The 21,863-nt window shown below is 34.2% G+C and overlaps 2 protein-coding genes across 4 annotated transcripts in view; both read left to right on the top strand.

The window, feature by feature from the left end:
* LOC110026677 (dnaJ homolog subfamily C member 2-like) overlaps nt 1-8,132 on the top strand; it is an 18,279-nt gene extending 10,147 nt beyond the window's left edge. Inside the window, exons 2-3 of one of the 3 annotated variants that reach the window (XR_002294235.1) lie at nt 4,213-6,285; nt 7,805-8,132. Coding sequence is in view for 1 of the 3 variants with exons in the window: in XM_020727716.1 (XP_020583375.1) it covers nt 4,265-6,220 (1,956 nt within the window). In the remaining 2 variants the exon portion in view is untranslated. Of the gene's footprint in view, nt 1-4,212; nt 6,478-7,366; nt 7,774-7,804 lie in introns of those variants that run through there. The other 2 variants (XR_002294236.1, XM_020727716.1) reach the window with 2 other exon arrangements.
* A 3,662-nt stretch (nt 8,133-11,794) lies between these two features.
* Nucleotides 11,795-19,678, top strand: LOC110026666. The gene is made up of 3 exons (XM_020727705.1): nt 11,795-12,667; nt 18,338-18,714; nt 18,818-19,678. Exons 1-3 carry the CDS (start codon nt 11,860-11,862, stop codon nt 19,676-19,678), a joined length of 2,046 nt encoding a protein of 681 aa, XP_020583364.1. The 5' UTR covers nt 11,795-11,859.
* Nucleotides 19,679-21,863: the final 2,185 nt, after the last annotated feature.

The raw sequence follows: 21,863 nt of genomic DNA, 5'->3' as shown, positions 1-21,863 counted from the left end.
ACTCACCCTGATTGCTGCAGTGATACAACTGGACATTGCGATAGATTTTTCACTGAAAACCTACTCTTCCAGATTTTTCCTAAAGTTTTTCCTATATCTCGTGCTTGATTTACACCTAAATTTTTTTTTTTTGCATCCACAAGGTCAACCTTTTTTGGTTCCTTGAAATGAGACGCTCCAATATGAATCATAATTATTCCTTGTTTGTTTCTTCGAAGACTTTATCCAAACAAAAAATTGATCATAAAAAATATATATGTTCTATGAAGCCTATTGCCACCACTTTTATTGGTCTCAAGTTTTGTCCTCATCATATCTAATAGTCCCACTATGATACTAATTTGTTGGAATGAAAGCATCTAACTTATAGCACAAGCATTAACATGAATGATGCACAACGTAACACAAAGTAAGCACAAAATAGGATGAGAAGAAAAAGAATCAAGACAATGAGATTCCGTGGTTTATTGTCAAATAAGATGGTGTTCGCGGAAGAGGCGAAATATTTGATCAACTGGAAACACAATAGAGATATATGTGGTGTACACAATGAAAGGAGCACTCACTATTACTTCCCAAATCTAAATTCACCCACACTCAACAAAGAAGAAGCCCACCAAAACACTAAAATATTTGATAATTGCCTCACACCAATATATCATTTACCAAGAAGGTAGCTAGGAACTTAACAAATTTTACTCGCTAATATCGTAATTCTCCATTTTTGAAGAATACTTTAGAGAATTCAAAATCAAGAGATACTCTTTTTTCTTATGTACACTCTAACAACTCTTAACGGCAAGTATATGCCTTGTTTCTTCATTTGCATAAGAAATCTTAAGTATAGATGTTATTTCAGGGAAACCTTCAAAGCATGTCTTACAGAGCCTATAGAAGATACTTTCATATATAGTTCATATATAGTTGCAAGCTCTGCATACAAATTAGTGAGATAGAATCCAAGAATCAACAGAAACAAGTGATTAGGCTTTTGAAGCGGGAAATTGGAAGTAGTAGAGAAAAATGTTTTTGATAGGGTGGTATGGGTGCATGATAGTTAATAAGTTAACTTTTGATTTGTAGTAAGAAGGCTCAAGTGCAATTAGGCTATAGCTTGTGTGAAGGTCTATTAGAGTGTAGTTTAGGGTTGCTGTGTGAGGCTTAATATACGGTGAGGGCTCAACTATGAGCTTAGTATGTGGTGAGGCAGTGGAAAGGAAGAAATGAATGCCAAGGGATGTTGTTTTGTGTAAATGGTTCAGAACATCAGGAGGATAGATTCTGCATTGTTTTAAGAGGGCTCACACAAAATGATAATTCTTTTACGGTGATTGAAGGCTTTGAATGAGAAAACTCTACAACACAAGCGGAGATGAAAATGAATGGAAAAGAATAAACAAAGAAGGTAGGATAGTCATATAATAAAAGATAAACCAACCTCTACAAAGGAAGAGAGAGTACAGTCACCAAGCTAATCTCAAGGAAATAGTCACCAAGTTTTTTATTTTATTTTTTATTTTTATTTTTTTTTTTTGAAGATGACTACTCTCCAATTTTTATTTCAAATATTTAATCCCTAGAGGTAGGGAGAATTTAAGAAATAAGTGGCTCAATGTTCCTTCATGCGTGAACCGTGGAGAGGGCTGAATTCTTCATTCTGAATCTTCAATATGGAGAATCCATGGATGGGGCTATGGTTTTCTTCAAAAAAAAAAAAGCTTGAAAAAGTTGTTCGAATTCACAGAACTCAACTCTTGTTTCTTTTGGCTGAAATCTTCTTTAAACATGTACTTTTTGGAAATGGAGTACCTTAATCTAATCCAGTGCATAAACCCTAATCATTTGAATGCGGAGAATGGCTTTTTGGACTTCTCATGGCCGATTCTGACAACTTCTTGGAATGCTTTGTTGATTTGCAGTGAGCTAATATGAGAAGACTTAAAATGAACTAGTTTGCATGTACACATTTACATCAATAATACACCCGTATTACTTTTTAATTACAATTCATTGAAAATAAAATAACAACATGAAATAAAAGTAATATAATTATGTTGAGCCTTATATATTAATTTAAGTTGAAGATAAGGAGACCAACCATTCAATCTAGTATTTCCTTTTAATTTTTATTACATTCTCGGCTATATCAACTCTCCCCCTCTTAAAATCAACTCTTATTTGAAGAGTCGAGTCTTGTGCATGTTTTTCTTGAGGTAAGATATCTTTACCCTGCAAAAAAATAATATTTTCTCTTGCAGGATAATTATCATGAAATTCTTTGCAAATATTTATTATTATGGGAAGATTATTTAGAACATCTACAGCTTGTTGGAAAATTGTGTATGTAGAAGAGTCAGAAGAATCTATATATGGAGTAGGGATGGCGAAGAAATTTTTAATGATATGAATATTAGATGTTTCTTCTAATATGATTTTTTCTATAGTTTTTTATATGATTTCTGAGATGGTTTTCGGTGGAGTTGGAATATAGAGCACTTTCCTTGATAGGTTATTCCTCATCTGTTCAAGTCTTCTTTAGGCTTAAGATGGGACATGAATTTTAAATTGTTCACGTTGAAATTAAAGTACCTATCAGATCACTTGATGTGTATAACAAATAAAAAAAAGTCGAAGGTTATGTATGTACTTATGAATAACCATCAATTATAAAAAAAAAACAAGCGAGAACTTTACCAGTATTATCAGGATGATAGTAATTGGGCATAGCCTTGTTGATGCGACTTCTTACACTTGTTCATATTAGCTTTGATACCAATTGATGCAGAAGAGGGAGTGGACTTGGAAGCGGAAGGATCAGTGAGTGGTGTTTTTTTTGCCGCAAGGGAGTATAAAGTATTGGGTGTGTTTTGGAGTGAAGGATATTTGGGGAATGTTGATTTTCAATAGTGGCCAAGTTTCAAGTGGATTTGGTTAGTTTGTGTGGAGATCTAAGTAGATTGGAGCTCAAGGGTTGACGTGTAGAGCTTCGGATGGGGTGCGGTGGTAGAAATAAGGAAATGGAGATGTTAAGAGGTGTTGAGGCATGTAAGGACGGCTTATAAAGATTGATAATTCTCTTGCAAGGGTTGAAGGGATTGATGGGGAATATTAAAAATACAAGCTGAGATGAAAGCGAAGGGTAAACAACAAACAAATAGGATGAAATAGTAATATAGCAGTAGAACCTATCCTAACCAATAGATTGGGGGAGAGGAAAGCCACCAAGCTTTTTACAAAGAATATGACTCCTAAATTTATAATTTTAAATGACAATCTTTATTTAATGATTTCTTGAACATATAGAAGACATATTTCATAAGAAAATGAGAAGTACACGAAAGAAAACGAAGAATAATATACAAGGCAAACACAATTTCCTTCATTGATGAAGCTTGCAAGGGGTAAATTTTTAATTCATGAACCATGGCCATGGAGAGTCAATTTACGGATGAGTGCCATAATTTTATTCATAGAAGTGCTTTTCATATACGAACTTGAATTTATGTCACTTATTATTATTATTTTTTTATTTTTTTTCTGAATTTTTTACACTGGAAAATTAGGAGTCGCTTGATTTCAGCCTGATGTATGAACCTTTGGAACGATCATTTGGGTGTGCATGATGGCTTTTAGAATTTCTGTCGTTAATTGTAACAACCTGATTTCTGTGAATGCTTTATTAGCTAGGTTGACTAGTAGTAAGTTAACTTTAGTGGATTAAAAATGAACATGGATAGGGCTGCCAAAAAAGCAGGTGGTAAGTAGCTTGTGTTCTATTGGTTTATTCGTTTATTAAACAAGCGAGCTGAACATGGACAAATTTTTTAACTTGATTTATAAACGAGCCGAACACGGACAAGAATTTGTTCAATCGAGTTTGTCTCATTTTCGCTTGAAATAAATAAATAATATATAAAAATTAAATTAATGATATATTTGATATTATAGAAAAAAATAAATTTTAGATTTAGAAACGTAAATACATAAAAATTGGGTGGTATGCAATTTAAGTATTTCCACTCAGAATTTTTTTTTTCTTTGAAGAAATACATAAGAATTGGGTGGCATCCATTGTAAATAGATCAAAAAATTTTCCCAAAAGTTCTGCTCTACGTTCACTGCTCCAATACATATTGCTAGGTGCACAGTTTTATATGTGAAAATGTGCTTATTTCGAACCTTGATGTTCATTAATTCGCATTTCTAATACAGAAAACTCGGCATCAGAAGTTCCTTATAAAAGTTCCCGTCTCCAAGAAGCACAATGGTCTCTTCTACCTTCTTCATCATGAATGGCATGAAGAACCCTCCGCTTATCACCTATTCAGAAGAGCTTCGAGATGGCGAGCCAATGATTTCCTCATCAAATTGCCTTCCTGTCAAAGCCTTAAAATACGAACCTGCAGGCCATGCATTTCATTCGGCCGCACTTAAACTTCTCGGATACTATGAAGAAGACGAAACAGACACAGATGAACAGAGCGTATTGTCCGATGACCGAAATCAATCATATATGCCGTCGTCAGATTTCTACAGCAACAAAGCGAAAAAGAAGAAATCTGGTTCCGGTGACAAGCAACAAGATCATTATGCACTGTTAGGGTTAGGGCATTTGCGTTTTCTAGCCACCGAGGAGCAGATACGTAAATGTTACCGCGAGACTGCCTTGAAATATCACCCCGATAAGCAGGCTGCTCTTCTTCTGGCCGAAGAAACAGACGCCGCCAAACAAGCGAAGAAGGATGAGATCGAAAACCATTTCAAATCCGTTCAAGAAGCATATGAGATTCTAATAGATCCTATAAAGAGAAGGATCTATGACTCCACGGATGAGTTCGATGATGAAATTCCCACCGAATGCGAACCACAGGACTTCTTCAAGGTATTCGGCCTAGCATTCTTGAGGAATGCGAGGTGGTCTGTAATTCAGCCTGTTCCCTCTTTAGGGGAAGAGAAAACTGTAATGGCTGAAGTGGACAGCTTCTACAACTTCTGGTATGGTTTTAAGAGTTGGAGAGAGTTCCCTCATGCAGATGAGTTCGATCTGGAGCAGGCCGAGTCCCGTGATCATAAACGATGGATGGAGAGGCAGAATGCGAAGCTTAGAGAGAAAGCGAAGAAAGAAGAATATGGACGTATTCGGGCTCTGGTTGACAACGCATATAAGCGGGACCCTAGAATTCTTCGGAGAAAGGAGGAGGAAAAGATCGAAAAGCAAAGGAAAAAGGAGGCGAAGTTGCTGGCGAGGAAATTGCAGGAGGAAGAGGCTGCGAGGGCTGCCGAAGAAGAAAGACGCTGGAAAGAAGAGGAGGAGAAAAGAGCAGCTGAAGCTGCTTTGAATCAGAAGAAGCAGAAAGAGAAGGAGAAGAAGCTTCTAAGGAAGGAGAGGAATCGGTTACGTGGTCTTTCTTCAACTTTGGTTTCCAAATCTCTGCTTAATCTTTCCGAAGAAAATGTCGAAAGCTTATGCTTGTCTCTAGAGATGGATCAGATTCGAAATCTGTGCGATAGCTTGGAGCGGAAGGAAGGAGTTGAAAGAGCTCATTTGTTAAATAGCGCATTGAGTAAAGCGAATGCCGATGCCGCACAGCCAGATCGAAAATATGATCAAACTAATGGCTCTTCAGTTCATGATGCTGGAGAAATCAAGCCTGGAAGCATATTATGCAGCGAGAAGAAGGAAAAACCATGGGATAAGGAGGAACTTGAGTTGCTGAGAAAGGGGGTGCAGAAATACCCCAAGGGAACTTCGAGGAGGTGGGAGGTCATTTCCGAATACATTGGAACTGGCAGATCCGTCGAAGAGATTCTGAAGGCGACGAAGACGGTTCTTCTGCAGAAACCAAACTCCGCGAATTCATTCGGTACTTTCCTGGAGAAGAGAAAGCCCGCTCCATCAATCTCATCACCTCTTACGACTCGATTAGAATCCGAAGGGTTACCTGTCGATGTAGCCGGAGAACCTTCAGCAAAGGAGACGAATCTCGACGAGCCAGCCAGAGAATCTCCTGTTTCTAATGGAGCTTCTTCAGGTATGGAGGATACATGGTCGTCAACGCAAGAAAGAGCTCTCATACAAGCACTGAAAACATTTCCGAAGGAGACCGGCCAGCGTTGGGAACGGGTCGCCACCGCAGTTCCGGGGAAGACAGTGAATCAATGCAAGAAGAAGTTTGCTTCGATGAAGGAGAGCTTCAGAAGCAAGAAGGGCGCAGATTGATGGAGGATATATAGGCATGAAGAGCAATGTTTTCTTTCAACTTGCAGCAACAGCAGCCACGAGTGGTAAAAACTTTACACGAAGTATTAATGCTTCTTAAATTCTAAATATTTGGTCGGCCTTTTTTTTTTTGTAATTTATACTGCATAGCAGCAGCCCATGATTTTGTCTGATGACCGGGAATCGATTGTTGAGTATTTTAGGTTTAGATGTGGAATTTCGGAAGTAGCTACAGTTCAATGAGTTCTGTTCAAGTAGAAACTGGTCCTGTATTACTGTTGTTGTTATTTATTAAAATTAATTATAATTTTTTTCTTAATAATCATATGAAATTTTAGAAAACATATCAAAGCATCTTAAAAAAGTTTATTTAAATGCAGGGCATTTTGTTTTTTATTAACATTAATTATAACTTTTGAGGGCCCTACTTGTCCATTTGTCACATCCAAGAAATAGAGTGTAAGAGGGGGGAGAGAGAGAGAGAAGTGAATAATAATGAATGATAATACGTTGTGTTTTTTTCATAAAATGATTCTCCGGTCTTTCTTGTGGACTTGTCCATTAGTCACATCCAATAAATAGAGTGTAAGAGGTGGAGAGAGAGAGAAGTGAATAATAATGAATGGTAATACGTCATGTTTTTTTTCATAAAATGATTCTCCGGTCTTTCTTGTGAGGTCGAAGCTCGTTCCTGAATCATATGATCATCTTTGATTTGTATGGTGATGTGGTTGACTTTTGGTCTTATTTGCTTTTGCTCTTACAACTTCATTCGATCGAGCAATTGACCCTTATGATTTTTTTTCTGGATGGGGCCTCATTCAACATACTTTTTTCTTCTGTACCGTTAGATCTCCTTAGGATCAATACTATCACATTTTTATGTACACATTTTAGGGAGATTTAGTTCCCTGATTCTTTAATTTCTTGAAAGCGACGTTGCAATAAGAATAAGATAATTTAATACAAGAATAAGTCACATTTATTATTAATATATGATTTAATAATTGAAATTCTTAAATTTTTGTCTTTGATTCTTATAAATAAGCCCAAATAGGACTCTTCTCATTCTTTATTTGCTCTGTGATCCCTCTCGAATTGTTTGGCTTTTGAGTTTTGTGATGATGAATGTGTCAAATTCCTCAGACGATGCCCCAAACAAATATTTGCTTCGTGTTTCCTTCGGGAGGCTAAAGGACTGATGGAGCGATACTGCCTAGAAGGTGAAAGGAAGAAGAAAATTGTTATTAAGAAGAAAAAAATGGTTGCGTTGGAGGATTATGTAGGATATGATTCCTTCCCATGCACTAAACGGAGGAATGTTCAAGGCGACCAAAAATCTTCGGCTCAATCTTCTGTTGCGGCACATGACCCACAAATCAAACGAACCGCACAAGAAGTTGTCGGTGCTCTGTTGTCGTATTGTGAGAGTGACTCTTTGTTATTAGGAACTCGTGTCTTATTTGTTAGATTTTGATTTTTTCGAAAGTTTTTTTTTTGTTTTTTATTTTTTTTTACATTATCTCTTTGTGCAAGACTGTCGATGACCCGACTTCACTAACCCTGGATGATGACTTGCCTCAGCGGATGTGGGTGAGAATTTGATTGTGATATGCCCGCGGCGGCTGCCCAGGCGTCAGTCGAGGGTGGCTGACTCTCGAGCAAGAATGGCGGGGTTGACTGCCCGAACGATCATATGAAGACCCGCGAGAAAGCAACTAATAGGCGCTTGACATCTCTCGGATCGGTGGCTTGCCTCCTAAACGAGATCGATAGCTTCTTAGCTCAATCGATAAGGATTTTGTATAGGAGGCTGCTTCGGCTGGGGTATGCCGAGACTGAAACGGCGACCAACCCCATTGTAAAATATTTCATTCAAGCTAGTTTCTGAGTTTATTCTTGTAATTTTTAATGTCTTTTTCGGAATAAATTTTATTTTTCTATTTGGTTTTTAGTGTTGATGTGATTCTTCTAGCATTCCATTTTTGAAATTATTGTAAAATTTCATTTTTACTCTTTTGTGACATTTTAGGCCTCCTTGTCAACACATTCATACATTTTAGGCCTGAAACAATGATAAGCATTTTAGGCCTCCTTGTCAAACACATTCATACATTTTAGGCCGCCTTATCAAACCGGGTTGTTTCTTATTGTTTTACTTTACAATAAATTTTGGTTTTTTATGTGTAAATTTGGGCAATGCTTACACTAAGTGTCACTTTAATTAATTTCCCTAAACATCTAATTAAATTTTTGAGGCATTTACATACATACCACCCAATTCCTACCTATTTGTAACACTTACACTTTACATGTTACATTTATATCATTCAAATATTTCATTTCACATAAAAAAATATCGTCATTTTAATTATTAAAAATAAAATACGCTTTTTCAGAGGTATGCCTGTAAATATATGTTTAGGTTATAGGTGTATAAATAAATGGGAATTAAGTGGAATGTCTGTAAATCTTCCTGCATTTTATATAAATTGCTAGTTGACGAGAACATTTAGTTTTTTTAATCCTTATTATTTGTCATAATTCATTTAGAAGCTATTATATTTATGAAATATATGTGATTTATTCTTATTAGTAATTTATTTTAAACCTTAAGATATTATTAATTTTAAACTCATTATAAAAAAAATGAAGATGTCTTAAAAAATATAAATGTGTATTAATTTATTTGCTCTTATTTTATTAGTGTATTGGACATTATGGTTCATAATTATCTTAAAAGGAATTGCCAAAGGTTATTAGTCGAGCCTTAGTTATCCTCAGGTGTGTTAAATATTCGAGTATAAAATTCTATACATGAACGAATGCGAACCCGTTACCTGAGGGGTCTTACGACCTTCAAGAGAGATTGTTCTACCAATAGGCCTCAGTACGGGCTCGTGTGCATGCATGCACGCGCGCGCGCGCACACACACACACACACACACTTAGGTGTTAGATTTGTAAATGCATAAGAAAAGAGGGCTATATATGTAATCTTAATGCATATTAAAAGTTGACTTTAAAATAGATATGGAAATCAACTTAAATCAAATTACATGATCTGAAATTAATCAAAATTTCAAGCTAAATAGATGTAATTGTCGGCTTCTTTTGAAAATTAATCTTTTTTCTAACGCCATCCTCTAACATAATTAGTTGATTGTTTTTTTTTTTTAATTTATTGATAAGCAATTCGTTCTAAAACATTTGATTTAAATATGTGAAATGAAGAACACATTTTTTTTTTTGGGTCCACTAAATAAAAATTCTTTTCACCCTTGACATGAATCTTAAAGCCTTAAATTAATAGCATGGCATTGGGAGCTCAAATGAACAAAAGCAAAACAAGGGTTTGCTCGAGTTCGGGCTCATTCATAAAAAGCTTTATTCAAACTCGGCTCAAACTCCATCATATTTTTTAAGATTGAGCTGATCATGTCGACGATCAAGTTTATTCGAGCTCAACTCCAACTAGATTAGAAAGTTGGTTCATGTTAAGATTTTCATGCTTATTGATTAGCAGCTCGTTTAATAATATTTTAGAATTCATGGAGATGATGCTTCTCTATCATAGATCAGTAATTCTAATACAGAGAACACTAAACTTAAACTAACAAAATGAAGTCACAGTCATAAATAAAAGCAAAATGTGATCACATCTCTCAAAAGCACAATGAAGACATGCATTCAAGTAAAAAGATAAATGTATATATGAAAGAAAAAAAGAACATCAAGTCTCCATCCAATATCATTATATATATATATATATATATAGATATATATATATATAAAATTTAAAATATGCAATTGAACATCTTAGTCTTAATGAATGGTCATGAAACAAAAACACAAAAGAAAACCAGAGAAGAAAATCAAAAGGACTTGAAAGGAAAAACTAGAGAAAAATTAAATCTTAAAGATTATACAAATTCTCTAAGTAAGAAGAAATATGATGCTTAAACTTCTACTTTCTACCATTCTCCTTAATTAACCAGTGAATAGTATGAACAAGAATCACTATAGGAGTAAAATGGCTCATAAAAATCCTGTTATTTCGTTCAATTGTATCATGATAAACCCTTGAAAGATATTATTTGATGAAGAAGTATCCATTTGGCATTGATGCGTGCAAGAAAATTTGGGGCAGCATAGTGACAGATTATTGGTTTAGCGTGGTGCGAAGATTCAGCACACATTCAGAAGAGAAAATAAAATTAGTAATGACACAAGATGTTTTTACATGAAAAATCTGAAAAACGAAAAAACCATGCGGGCCTGACCCAATTTAAGAGTTTGTTTCACTATAAAAAAATGATTATAATATCAATCACTTTTTCCACATACGATAAAAGGTTACTAAGCTTCCCAAGTTACAACATCGTTGTACTGATGAGCTTGTGACAACTGATTGTGATCGATAGCGACTGACAGATGGTGGTCGGCAACAGTCAAAGATGGTTGACAACTGTCGGTGGTGGTCGATGGTGGTTGACTAGTGTCGACAATGTTCAATCGACGTCGATCGATGGTGGCATAGATGGTGTTGGATTTTAGCTTATTCTCAGGGCATTAAGTTTTCTCTAAACCCTCAAGCTCTCCTATCCCCCTTGAGAATGGGATGTGACTATATTTATAGAATTAAGTGCAATTAATGCAAGAATATAAATCACTATGATCAGACGACTCATAAAACTTTTCTCAATCAGATGATATTTGTTAAACATTTGAATGCTTTAATAATGTCAAACTTGAGTGATCTTGGGCTCATTAGATTCTTCTTGTCAAGACGCTCGATTTGACTGTAGACTCGTCAAAATCTGCATTTGTTTGACCTTTCAAATATGTACAGAAAACTTTCAAAAGAAATTTAATGACTTGATCCATGTTTGATTTGTTCGGATTGGACCAACTTTGGTAAAATTAGGTTTTTCTTGTTGAACGGATCAATTTGATTGTAAGTTTGCTGAAATCAGAGTTCTAGATGACTTTTTATCAATGTTTGAATATTTTTTGCTTAAAAAATCATCTCAAGATCCATGTCATGTCTCAAGATTCACGTCAAATAATTGAGATTTGTAAAGAAGATGATGGGAAAAATAGCATAAAAATAAATAATTACGAGTTTCAGTTTAACATAAAACATATAGAAAACTAATATTAATGCCTCATAATTGAGAATACGGCATGTCTTGAAGCCATTTTGAACAATCTTCCAAGCATGAATGACAAATTTAATTGAACTTTAACCACACCATCTTGTATCAATCAGACAGATAATCATGCAAACGAAAATAAACAGATTTATGTGAGTAATGACTCCTATTATTCCAACGGCAACTAATATCATTAATAATATGAATATTATAAAATGCTTGAATACATTGAAGAGGAGTATTAATAACCCAAGTTAAAGTCCAAATACCATTTGAAATAACTTCACAGAGCTTACTATTCATTTAATATTTAAATAAAATATAAAAGCTTAATCAATAATATAAATTATAAAATATGGCAATATGGTAAAATTATAAAATGTTTGTAAATGTTCCCTTTATAAAGGCGCATTCCGATTCTAATGCCGCTGCCGCCGTAGCAGTCCCTCCCGCCCTTTAGGGTTTCTTCCTCGAACGAACCGAATGGACGAGGGAGATTCCTTGACCCTAGCGGATCTCTTCAAATCCCTTCTTCATGGCGCTTCTCCCATCGACGGCCACTCGGTCCACCCTTCTTCGGCCGAGCGTCGGCGTTCCATGAAATGTAAGTCAGCCAAAAGAAGGAAGCGCTCACCCCTCCGAAGTGTAGTGATTGGGGACTTCGTATGGGCAATGGCTTACCCTCTAACATGGTGGCCCGGCCAAATCGAGAGCTGTAAGGGACCCCTTATGTCGGTATCCTTCTTCGGCTGCAATAAAACCCGCTGCTTCAGCTCGTCCGACATCCTTCGATTCGAAGAGGCTTATCCTCGAATGATAAAAATGGTGGGAATGAAGTTATCTAATGAGATCGGTCTTGCACTGGATGAGCTGGCGGGGAGCATTGCGGTGGGTTTGAAGTGTTGCTGTAGAGTTTCTGCTGTAGATAAAGATGGATCATTGGCTGTGAAGAAGGGATTCAATCCAGAGGAGATCCAACGTTTCCTGCTTGATAAGGCTGTTTCGCCGCGAGTTGTTGGGGAGGAGTTCGCGACTGTGGTTAGGGTTTCGGCTGCTTTAAATTCCTTTCGTTGTGCTTTGGTAGTGTGCAATACGAGTGAAGTAGATGAAGGGTTTTGCACAGAAGCTGTTTTGAATTTTGTTCATGATATGGCTGTTAATCTGTGTGTTGATGGTAAGGCTGTGGCTCAGCTGCTTGCTTTTCGAAAATTTGTTTCGGTGAAGCCGTCTTGGTTTTATCAGCCAGATTGGGAGTTCGAGGAGGATAGTTTAGATAGTCATGAGATTGAAGGTATGATGGATATCTCCATTTTCAGTCTTTTCTTCTTTAAGATGCCCTGTAGAGTTTTCTGTACAATGTTTAATTGTTTATGATTTTTTATTATTGCACTTGTGATGCTTCTGTGTAGTTAGAACAACTGATTATAGTTTATCAATGTCTTCCTTGGAATTTGGGGTGTAAATGAGCCAAGCTGGCTCGAGCTCATCTTGTTAACAAGGTGGCGAGCCAAGCTTATCGAGCCACGAGCTGAGCTTGTCCTAGCTCAACTCGTTGGCTCGTGAGCTGGCTCGATTAGCCTATCATTAGTAATTTCAATACATTTTTGGTGAGCTTCGCTGCATCCTCCTCCAACCACCAATACCTTTTCCGGTCATCTTCCGTAAAAATTGTATTTTTAGTTAGAGCTCGCTAGCCCTTTGCTACTTTTATGAGCCGAGCTCGAGCTTGCCATTCAAGCTCGATTCGAGCTCGCCATTCAAGCTCGTCTCCCAAGTTGAGCTCACAATTTGGTAAACAAGCCAAGCTCGATAAGGGCATGGCTCGAGCTCGACTCGACTCGTTTACACCCATAATTGAAATACACCTTTTCATGCACAAGTTTAAAGCACCAAAGTGCTATGTATGTAAATATGAAAATTTTGGTGTGAGATTTGTATAAGAATTCTGTGTTTAAGAATTTTGTGTTACATATGGAAAATTCTCTAACATTATTGGTTTGATTCTTGAAGTATAACTCCAAATCATTTAAGGCACACAATATAGTGAATTTTAATATGTAAGTTTATCCATTTATATTGTATTATTAGTTTTTAGGCTGATATAGATGGGGATTTTATTAGTAGAATTCAAGTTGGATGGTTGAAATGGAGGAATGCATCGGGCCTATTGTGTGATAGAAAAGTACCGCTTTGACTTAATGGAAAATTTTATAAGATGGTAGTGAGACCTGCAATGCATTATACACAGAATGTTGGCTTATAAAAGAGAAGCATATAACTAAGTTGAATGTTGCTGAGATGAGAATGCTTAGGTGAATGAGTGACTTGACTCTTTGAGACTAAATGCGAAACAGATATATCCGTGGAAGGGTTGGTGTAGCTCCAGTGGTAGGCAAGATTAGAGAGAGTCGTCTTAGATGGTTTGGTCACATTAAGCGCTGACCTTCTGATGATTCGGTTAGGAGAGTCGATGCTTTATATCTGATTTATGTTAAGAGAGGTAGAAGTAGAACTAAAAGACTTGGGTTTGTTGTATAAAGAAATGATCTTAATTTATTTGAATTAGATGAACATATGACACTCAATAGGAGATAATGGAGAAAAAAGATTCATGTAGCCAACCCCGATTAGTGGATAAAGGCTTATTGTTGTTGTATTATTCTTTAGTATTAGAAACGTAGAAATACCCTCCTGCTGACTAGAAAACTGTAAATCTATGTCAATGTACAAGCACATAGAAAGTCCATTTGAAGTATTTCTACTTGTTATTATGCACCTAATTTTTTGCTTGCCCTCGTTTTATTTCCATTCTACGAGTTTGCAATGGAAGTTCCTTAAACTTTCATTGAAGCGCCATTTTCAATAAAAAAAAACAAGTGCAGCTCAGGTGGAGCTTAAAGCCCTATCAATAAAGATTTTGAAGCACATTGTTGCAGTTTTTTTAGAGCTTATGGTAATGTAGGAAAATTCTTTATTTTTTATTTTATTTTATTTTATTTTATTTATGAACATGTTAGGTATTTGTTGTTGTTGTTGTTGTTGTTGTAGAACATGTTAGGTTGATTTGTTCTTATTAGAAAAATTGTATATAATGAATCCTAAGGTCAATGCATGTTTGGGTTTTCTTTTGGTCTGTATCATTTATTTTTATATTTTAGTTGTCTTGTTAATACACTACTCTGCCCTTATGTATGTTGTTTGCTCTTTGCCTTGTGTAAGGAATGATTAATGCATGCATTTACAAAAGTACCACATAATTCTTATGTATTTACATGTCTAACTCCAATACTTTTATATTTACATGCATAGCACTAAAAAAATTAACATCATATAAAAAAATACACCATTATTAAATTTTTAAAAGTGGAAGCCTTAATCCCCACGTAGTGGGATTAAGGCTTTGTTGTTGTTGTTGTTGTAATGCACCTTTTCATTCGATTGTTTATGGCATCAAACTGTTATAAGTTTAAAAATAAATTTTAGTTGTTAGGTATGCAAATACATAAGAATTGTGTGATATGTATGTAAAATTCCCTTATTATTTTCCTGCTTTTCACTAATAATTCTAGGAATAACTTCCCATCTCATTTCTCTTTACATAAAAGAATCATTAGCAGTTGTATTGGGCGGCACATTCAACTTCTATCACTTTTCAGTTTGTTATTGTCTTATTGGCGTGATAATATTTGTGGGTGTTTCACTGTATAAATAATTTAAGGCTACTATACTGTAGAAGCCTATTTTTCTCTCTGGAAAAGTCAAAGGAACTATACAGTCTTATTTTCTTTTACTAGATAGATCAAAATTAAAATGTTTTGTGATTACCAACTGAATTAAGCGGCTGATATTATAAAGATGGCGAACTCATGTGGATAAAAAATAGATTTTTTTGGTTCATTGCTATATTATGTTGCAGTAATATGAATGCCAGTCACAATCTAGTTGAGATGATATTGATGGCGCCTATTTGGCCTACCTTAAATTTTTATGTTAAGAAAATGTGAAGTAAAACTAATTTAGAATATAGATGACTTAAGGTTAGTAGAATAGAGGTTTTATATATGATCAATGATGTCCAATTTTAGTGGGGTTTGTATTAACAATTAGTAGTCAATATTATTAGAAGATAAAGTGATGTTTTAAATATATTTGATCCAATATCATCTAAAGCGTGCCTAAGCGAGGTGAGGTGAGGCTCGAAATCTTCAAACATCTACCAAGTGGGTCCCATTACTAAGGCTTGCTAGGTGAGCACTAATGTGTAAGGGGCCAGGCGCCCAATCGCTTGCCCTATGATGCAAATAGTTTTATTATTTTTTAATGCATGCATCCTCAATTATTAGATAGAGAGCTGTAAGTTCCATTATGGAGAAGAGGGTATGAGCATAGATGTCACTACTGAATAAACACACTATAATACTAAGATCCTATGAAGCTGTAATGTATAGCGCAGCACATGTTTTTTTAAAAATTATTTGAAATATTAAAAATTTATGAATATCAAATCAAATTCAAAAGAATTCTTATTAATATCAAATAAATATAACATAAATTAGTAAAAACTTTTGAATGGTATCATAGGAACTCATGTCATTGTTAATGGAGATGTGGGGATATAGAGATGAAGCAACAAGACTAGGAAATATATTCAATCAATTTGAAATGGAGAAGACTAAGTACGATTTTTAATCTTGATAAATTAGTCCAAAACTTGATATAATGCCAATCTTATATTAAGCATCTTTGATTGATGACTTGGCCTTCAGAAATTATCCTTTATCCAAGCCAAGCCCGAAGTTTTGTTTCATTAAGAAATGAAATATAAACAACTAAAGGTAAAACATGAATAGTGTAAAAAGGGCAAGGGGAGTAGATACTATAGCCCTTTAGCAACCATAAAGAATTAAAATTTAAGTCCGATTTGTGCTAATCCTTGAAAGTAATGTTATAGTTTATCTATCTCTTCTGATTATTTTTATACTTTTAAAAGTATTTATTAGGTGCTCATGTTCCCATGTTCCCATGTCCACATGCCAAAAAGTTAAATAAGATCAGGTAAGAATAGACAAACCATTTAAATTAGAAGGAAAACTTTGAAACATTAATGGATATTTAGATGACTTGGAAAGAGAAAAAAATGTGCAAGGATTGTGATTATAGTATAAGGAAAGTGTCATATGAGAAATAGTATTTACATTTTTCTTAATAAAAGATAGAAATTGGAAAAAAAAACATTTAATAAGCTCAACTTAAGGTAAGAGACATACTTAATTAGTACATCAACAGTATGGTATAGTCTTGTTTCTTATCTAAAAATGACAAAAAATGGTTGTTTATTCTTTATGTAAGCTTTTTCTTATAGTCTATCATCCAGCACTTGAGAGTTGCAAGGTAAAACCTTTGATGTTAAGGTAGGTAATGATTTTGTTTTTTGCTTTTTTTTTGCTTTTTTTTTTGCTACGTACAGAATCATCATGTTTCTTCAACTGGATAATAGTAAAAACATGTTTGCTGAGAGCTGAACTGTATATAATCAAAAGCCTCATTATGCTTTATCTAAACTTGAGTAAAGTTTTTTTATTCGTTGGAATAATTTTAATAAATCAATCAGCCAAAAAAAAAAAAAAAAAAAAAAAAAAAAAAAAACAAAAAAGTGCACCACCATTTGCTGTGTGCGCTACGCCTTGCAATGCATTAACACGAGTTCTGTTATGCTGCACTATGAGCTATAACATGCATTATATTTTGTCATTGACATGCGTGTAAAGAATATGTAATAGAATTAACAAATATTTCATTTATCTATGAAAGTTATCAACTTATGTTTTTAATCATTTGTTTATACTTGAAATATGACTTTTGAACCTTGCTGACGCTTTATTTTTACAATTTATTTCCTAATATTATCGTTTTGGAATTTGGAACGACAACTTGGAAATGTATCTTTTTTCCTATTTTATTTTCTATTTCATTGTGGTGATTTTTATATTACATTGTCTAAAAAGTTTTCCTCATATTTAAATTTGATGAAAGCTTTTAGCTCCTCACTTTGTTCAATCTAGCACCTAGCATTGGATGGTCTACCTTGTGGCTGTATCTAGTGCCTTTAATAAATCCATTTTGATCTATTATACATACAGAATTTTGGATTTAAATGATATTATTTTTGGATTTTGGGTTTGATGATTAAAAAGCATAAGTGTTTAAGGAGCGTTATTGCATAATAACATAGTGGTTTAGACATGAATTTTTTACTTCTAGTAGGTTGGTTATGCAATGTGAATCCGGTGTTGGCCCATTAAAAAGTCGTTAATAGCTAAGTTCACCTCAACCAATTTGAGAATATTATGATGCATGTTGCAAGACTAGGACAGATAAATTAGGGAATGGTTATATTTTCTGTGAAATTTATTGAAGATATGGTTGTTGAAATAATGTTAGATGGTTTGGATATGTGCAGTGCAGCGAAGAATATTTAATACCCTCATTAGACAGGTAGATAAAATTATCATCAAATAATTAGGATGGATAACAGGTAGAGCTATGATTATATGGATAAAAGTTTTTCAAATTGGTTTCTATGAATATATTCAACACCTCAAGCATGACTTAATAAGAACAAATAAAATTTGATGACTGATAAAGTTGTTACTTTGTTAGTGATGATGTCGAGACAATCTTACGCTTCTTCCCCAAACTTTTCCAGCTATATTTGCTTTCTTTAGTGAGCCGCTATAACCTTAAAGATAAATCTTATTGTAACTCCTTTTTATTGATCCCATTTTATCGCATGGTTGCTTCAAGGGATAACATGCATTCATTTTGAAAATTAGCATTCACTCCATCATTCAAATTTTCTCGTTTCAACATTTCTCGTCACATAACATTTCTCTTATTGTATGCACTGCAATACCTTTAAAGCTACTGCACGTTTTTCGCTCACTCACATTTGATGTATTAGTTGATCTCGAACTACCGGACTTCACATCCGAGGATGAGCTATATCACAGAAGGACTATGGATCAAAAGTTTGATGTTTCCATTAAACCACAAGAGGAATACCAGTTGTTAGACTTGAATATGCACGAGGGCAGCGAGATGTGTGTGTTAAACATGGTAGATTTATGTATGTTTGATACAGATGAGAAGTTTGAATCTCCGATCTATGATCAGCATCAGTCGGACACCAATGCGACTGAGTCAACACATACAGCTTTACACGAAAATACAAGTGATGCGAGTATCTTGCTTTCATGCACAGAAGGCGCATCAGCAACTTCTTCGAATAGCGAACTCGGTATGTCTTCGCCTCAGACTTGCCCTAATCATAGTCTCCAGGTAGGTTAGTTTTGTTCGATCTATAGCGCCAAACCTAGAAAATTTAACGCGAGACCGAAACATTCGTGTTCCTGCTCGCGGTGATTCATGCGACTCAGTTCAGGTTCTATCTTCATCGGAAAGCACATTGCTACGGACCGTGCCATTGTATACTGGGCGATTGCACAACCTTCCTATCAACAAATGCAGTATATATTCTCCCTTCAATGCTTTGAAATGCTTTAACCCCACTAATACTGCTCAAAGTATTGCTTTGATTCCTGAGATGGCTCCTTTTGCCGAAACTTCTCTGCAGATTTCTCCCAATAAAAGAAAGCTTTATGAACTCACTACATCTAAAAATTACAAATCTACCCAAATGTCACTTCCATGCACTGAAACCTTTGCATCATCTGTTAATGTCCATAATGTGATTGATAGAGCTCTTTTTGTTCAAAACCAACCTTTTTTGAAATATTCCGGGCATGTCTCTAAGATTTGTTATAGAAATAGACCTCGAAATCACCATTTTGAGTCAAACCCCAAAGCTTTTTATATTTCACCATTGATGAGGAACAACAGATCGAAGCCTTTGGATCGTAAAAACCGCATAGATTCGTCAGTGTCGGTTTTGTTGAATATGAAGTTCCCAAAGGATTATAGTCTGCCCTCGAAAGAAGAACTTGAGAAGAAGTTCAGTGTTTTCGGGCCATTGGATCACACTAGAACAAAGGTTTTCTTCTACACCGGAGTTGGTCAGGTAGTTTTTCTGCACCAGGCTGATGCAGTTGTGGCTTATAACTATGTTACAAAGAAGAGAATATTTGGTAAAGCTAATGTGCGCTTTTGGTTCTATAAATATGAAATTTGTAGAAATGATTGCGGCAATGCTTCCTTGAATGCCAAGCCTTGCCTTAGAAAACCGTGCACGCCCGAGCTGATAAATGATGATAAGAACAATTGCAGAGTGAGATTTGCAACTTGATAAATGAATGCTGTTCCATGCGCAAAATGTTATTTTTTAGATGAACAAAGATGAATTTTGCATGTTCTATTCAGAAGATTCTTTTGGAGAACTTGAATTCCATTGTAGATAACATAGATTTACATGCCATACTTTTGCACCATTCTTTTTCTTTTTGAAGATTTAAATACATATTATTGTATTACTATGTATTTACATATCTAACACCTAAACTTCAGTTTTTGCATGCTTACCACATTACCTTTGGATGAAAAGGTGCATTTCACTTCAAAGTTAAATGCTGTCATTTTCTTTATGTGGTATGAAGAATTTGGCTGATATAAATGTAAAAAAAAAATTTTTTTTTTTGATGGTACTTGTGTAAATACATAGGAATTGGGTGGGTATGTATGTAAATGCCCATATGAAAAATTTGGCTGGTATAAATGTAAAAAAAAAAAAAAAAAAATTGATGGTACTTGTGTAAATACATTGGAATTGGGTGGGTATGTATGTAAATGCCCCTTTTCTTTTTAGGAACACAGGAAACTGAGAGGAGGGGCTTATATAAGTTTTGAAATTGCAGCAAGTATTTTCTTTTCACTTTTTTAACTTATAAAAATAGTCTTTTGACACTCAATTTGTAGCATTCCATATATTATGTTTGCTTTGAGCTTTAATTCTATTGTTTAATTTATTAATTTAAGGGAAAATGCTCATAAATGATTTATATTTATTTGTGCTATTTATACATTTGTCCTTGTGGGTGTACATATTTTGTTATTGATACAATTTTTTATATAAAATAGCAATAGCACCAAATAGGCCTTAATCACATTCCTTATATAATGACATGCTTTTATTTTTTTTTTTTAATTGCAAAAAATGTGAGGTAGACTTTGAAGTCTTTATTTTGATGAAGAGGAAGGTGATTGTTTCGTATTAGTAACAAATCAATGTTCTATCAAAATTATCAAGTTACAAACACATTTTTAGAAATCATTAAACCTAAAATACTAATAAAACGAAAGCTTTAGTGAGATTTTCTTCTCTTTTTAGTAAAAAAATAGTCTCAGAATTTATAGAAGTGTCAAAATAATTTTTAATTATTTGAACATTGATCTTTAATATTTTTTCATGTGGATTGTTTCAGCCATAATTTAAAGAGTAGGAATTATTTGGGTACTTTTATAAACTCTAGAATTAAAATAATTTCATGTAAATAATTGAGAGTTTTAATTTAGCTTATTAGCCCTTTTTTAATTGCACAAATTTTAAGTATTTCAATAATAATCTGTCATAATTAGGCTCAAGGGGTATGTCTCTAAATTTTTATATGATGAAAAAATGTTCTATAAATTTATATTTTTTAAAATTTAAAATATTATATGCGACTGTTTATTTGAGTGAAAGAGGATTGCAACATGAAATAAATGTGGTATATTTGATATTTGAAGTAATCAAAACTGTTCTTTTATTGCAAAACTAATACAAAAGATTAGTTTTTGTGTTTTGGATTTCAAGCAAAAATGAAATTGAAAATAAAGTTAAGCGATATTGATAAGGTGGTGATGAATGGTGGTAGGTGGAAAGTGGGTGGCTGTACGTGGAGGTCATTAGAGGTGATTGTAGCTAAGGGTGTAAGCGAGCGAGCTGGCTCATTGGCTAGGGAGCCAGCTAGATCTCAATACGATAAGTGGCTTGTGAATTGAACTTTAAATCTCAAAATATATTAAATCTTAATAATTATTAAAAATATTTTAAGAATAATATTTAATATTTCAGATCAAGTGATTTCCTATTATTTATTTAATAATTGTTCTATTTGTCATCTACTTATAATACTAACATAAATTAATATATATTGCTCTTTTTTTATAATAAATTCGAGTTGGCTTAAATTTATATATTTAAGCTCGAGCTTGAAGTCGATTAATTAATTAAGCTCATGTCTAGAGTGGCTCAAGCTCAGCTATTTTACATCCATATATTTTACCAAGAATGCTTTGCTCTTGTGATTTATTTGAAAATTTGTAAGGATAAAAAATAATCAAAATGTAATTGAAAAAATTAGAGGATGTATTTTAGAAACTTTAAAAGTCTACATTATAGTAATTTTCATATTGATCAAATAGTTAACTTTTAATTTTTTTTAATTTTTATTTATACTTAATTTTTCTGATCAAATAGCCTATATATATATATT

This window comes from Phalaenopsis equestris, unplaced genomic scaffold (assembly GCF_001263595.1).
Source record: "Phalaenopsis equestris unplaced genomic scaffold, ASM126359v1 Scaffold000392, whole genome shotgun sequence".
In the NCBI taxonomy this organism is placed as follows: Eukaryota; Viridiplantae; Streptophyta; class Magnoliopsida; order Asparagales; family Orchidaceae; genus Phalaenopsis; species Phalaenopsis equestris.
The sequence above is the reverse complement of the archived record's forward strand: the minus strand, read 5'-3'. Positions and strand labels throughout refer to the sequence as shown.